Source organism: Electrophorus electricus, chromosome 14 (assembly GCF_013358815.1).
Source record: "Electrophorus electricus isolate fEleEle1 chromosome 14, fEleEle1.pri, whole genome shotgun sequence".
Taxonomy (NCBI): domain Eukaryota; kingdom Metazoa; phylum Chordata; class Actinopteri; order Gymnotiformes; family Gymnotidae; genus Electrophorus; species Electrophorus electricus.
The window spans coordinates 2,448,965-2,452,456 of NC_049548.1; the positions used below are offsets into that span (position 1 = coordinate 2,448,965).

The following is a 3,492-nucleotide window of genomic DNA, read 5'->3' on the forward strand; positions in this document are numbered from 1 at the left end:
TTGGCTCCACCCACCCCTTGGCTCCTTATACTCTACTCGTCTCAACTAGAAAACATACAATGTGCTGCTTCTACAAGCAGAGCAGACACACACACACACACACACACACAACCACCACTCACACACAGCCAGCGATGGTGCGCGTGAGTGTTTCCCTTCCCTCTGGCATGATACTATCTCCTTTCCTTCACTACCTCCATCTCTCCTCTCTCCCTCCACATCCCTCTCTTTTCTAATTCCCACTGATCATCCCTGACACAGATTTCTTCCCCCTCCCAGGCGAATGCACGCTCCTGACGAACACAGGACAGGCAGGCACGACCACCAGCAGCGGACACACTACCAGAAACAGAGGCAGCGGCTTGGGCAGCAGCTTGGACACCGGCAGCTGCGTCCCCGTCCACGTCCCCCTGGATCACAGCTGTGAGATGGGCTGCTCCTCTGGCCGGCCGCCCTGCCAGCCCGCGGCCCCCGTACAGCTACCCACGCTGGACCCTGACTGCAATCAGACCCAGGAGGGGATGTCGGCCGCCGCCAGTCCCCTGCCCCAGACCCCGGAGCACCTGTCTACGCTGGAGCGGCTGGCTCAGGCCACAGGTGGCACCGAGAGGTCCTGGTACCGCTGCGTCTTCCCCTTCGGCGTGATCTCTCTAGTGATTGGCATGGCAGGTACGGGCGTCACGTTCACCTTCGACACCATGCCGCAGACCAAGGTGGTGTCGCTGGCGCTGTTGGCCATGGGGTTCATCATGCTGCTGGTGGCAGCCGCCTGCTGGCGGGTGCACCAGGCCCGGAAGAGAAAGAGGAAGGAGACTGGCTTTTTCGGCTCGGAGCAGGGCACCCTGTGACACCCTTACCTACGTTTAGAAACGGACGGGGGTGTTTCAGAGCAGGGGAATGTGGACACCGCTCTTTTGGTTGTTTATTTTATTTTTTGTGTGTGAAGGATCCTCTACATCTGTGCTTGGCCTGGACGAAGAGAACTTGGCCTCATTGTGAGGTAAGTTTTGTACCCGCAAAACAGAAAGGGACACTCAACGGCTCGCTATACCCATTAGTCTTTAGGGCGCGAATCCTTGCAAACTCTCGCTGTGCTGTATATAAACACGAGAGGAGGAAAAGGTGACTCACAGCAGCTTGAGAAAAGGGTGTCGCCTGAAATACACCTAACTGCTCTTGCCGCTGAATTAGAGAAGGCGCACACTGTGGGGATGTGCTTAGCTCTGCGTGTTTGTCCTTATTATAGGACCTCGATGTGAGGTCACAAAGAGGGAAGTGCCAGTGATGATGTTCCCAGGGTCCCTGACGATGCTGCAAGTCTCCTTCACGCTGCTGTGGGCGTCTCTCCCATGGAACGGTGGGATCAAAGCCACACGGCAGGCTCCAGCCTTCCCCCGCTGAAGGAAACTCTCCACTATGAGATGTGAGCTGTTTAGCACACTGACCTGGGGTCATTGCCTGCAGAAATTGAGAATACAGGAATAAGCGGAAGAGCAGGGTCTCAGTAATGAGCCGACAGCAGATCAGTGGAAGAGAGGTGTGAGCAAGGAGACTGAAGTCATTAAAACCAGTGCTGAAAGGAAAAAAAAAAAAAAAAAACGGAAAAAAAACCAACTCCTTTTTCCATGTGGTGATTTCTATAATTAAGAGAAGGCCACATGGCGTAGCATGTGAGAAACACGGAAACTTTGCCAGGGCATTGTGGGAGTGTCATCAGAATTAAAGAACGTGCTAATTGTCAGTTCCGCTAGTCCACGTGACTTTGGAGAACAACGTTTTTTTTGTGTGTGTGTGTGTGTGTGTGTGTGTGTGTGTGTGTGTGTGTGTGTGTGTGTGTGTGTGTGTGTGTGTGTGTTATTACATGGCTCCTTGCTGAGATATATTTTTGGTGGCAATGTGGAAAGATAAAAAGCATGAGTGCATGAGTGTACAGTATTCATGAAAGCACTCAGGTATCCTGTGAGGTTTTTTTGCTCTAAGGTTAGTGACAGAGGGAAGTACTTTATCACAGAGGTCTTATTCTCCACATTGAGCCCTGGCAAACAAGACTTTAACGCCAGTATTTTATATTTTAAAAAAGTATTACATCTATTTTAGCATATTTACCCTTTACCTCTTAGCATATTTTTAGCATATTTCATCTCTGCAAACAAATTAATTCATTAAAGGCTTGATGGGTAATTAAATTAGTGCTGTTCTGTTGTGGCCAATAGTACAATAACAGTACAACATTCCAGAAAATAATGATATGTATTTGAATGTCACATCTTTGGTTTTCCAACACAGAATGTATTTGGGTGTCTGTACATACTTTAGAAGCAGGTCTTTTCATCCTAACAAAACTTTGCATCTATTATCTATCATTGTCTTTTTAGATGTATTCTTAAAAAGCTGTGGCTAGTCTCATTTCTGTAAACATTTAGGGCTAATTGATCTTGATCTAAAAATAATACCAGCTCCGAGCAATGACCGAAGAACCCTGCATTCAGCGTAAGAGATACAAGGAAATGGGATTCACATACATACCCATAACCTGTGCTGAGGCTGTCGTGCTATATCTGTCTGTTGTTCCTGCAGCTGTTGAGAGAGGGAGAGAGAGAGAGGGAGAGAGAGAGAGAGAGAGAGAGAGAGAGAGAGAGAGAGAGAGAGAGAGAGAGAGAGAGAGCAGCAGGACAGAGAGAGAAGGAAGAAGAGAGAGAAAGAGAGCACAGTATCCAGAGGGAGGGGGCACCTTCATGAGAACTCATTGATAAAACGGCAGCCGGAAATGGACCTGCTGATAGGAATATAAATAAGTAGAAAGCCAGGCATGAGTGGTGCACTATGTGTTCACTATGTGTTCACTATGTGTGCACTGTGTTCACTATGTGTTCACTATGTGTGCACTATGTGTTCACTATGTGTGCACTATATGTTCACTATGTGTGCACTATGTGTACTATGTGTTCACTATGTGTGCACTATATGTTCACTATGTGTTCACTGTGTGTGCACTATGTGTTCACTATGTGTGCACTATGTGTTCACTATGTTTCACAGGCACCACACATGCTAATCATGATTCACACTTAATGTAAACATGTACTCTTGGCTTTTCTGAAAGGGCCAAAAATGCACACAAACAACATAAATCCTGCTAAGATGTGAACAAGGTCATGCACTGAACCTTTGCAGCTAACGCGTTCACATCGCAAATCTAAAAAAGCTTGAAAACATAACCATGCACAGAAATAATTACCAAACTGAAATATCAACCATATAAACTTATGAATTAGGAATAGACATGCTACATGTAGCTTTTAAGCCACGAGTATACAATGGAGGTCTTCTGCTTCCAGACAGTATGTCTGAGACACTGTATCTATATATGTACTTTTATTTTTAAAGCAGTGTATGTTAATAGATGCATTTATAGATTTTTGACTTTTCAATAAAAGTATTAAATATGAAGACGCAAAGAGAAATCAAATTGTGTCCCTGTCTTTATTAATA

The 3,492-nt window shown here is 46.3% G+C and overlaps 1 protein-coding gene across 1 annotated transcript; it reads left to right on the top strand.

Moving 5' to 3' along the window:
* The first annotated feature begins 405 nt into the window (after nucleotides 1–405).
* LOC113591439 (transmembrane protein 100) lies at nucleotides 406–1,538 on the top strand. Its single transcript, XM_035533236.1, has 2 exons — nucleotides 406–1,000; nucleotides 1,247–1,538. The coding sequence occupies exon 1, from the start codon at nucleotides 429–431 to the stop codon at nucleotides 846–848; it is 420 nt and encodes a 139-aa protein (XP_035389129.1). The 5' UTR covers nucleotides 406–428; the 3' UTR covers nucleotides 849–1,000; nucleotides 1,247–1,538.
* The last annotated feature ends 1,954 nt before the right edge of the window (nucleotides 1,539–3,492 follow it).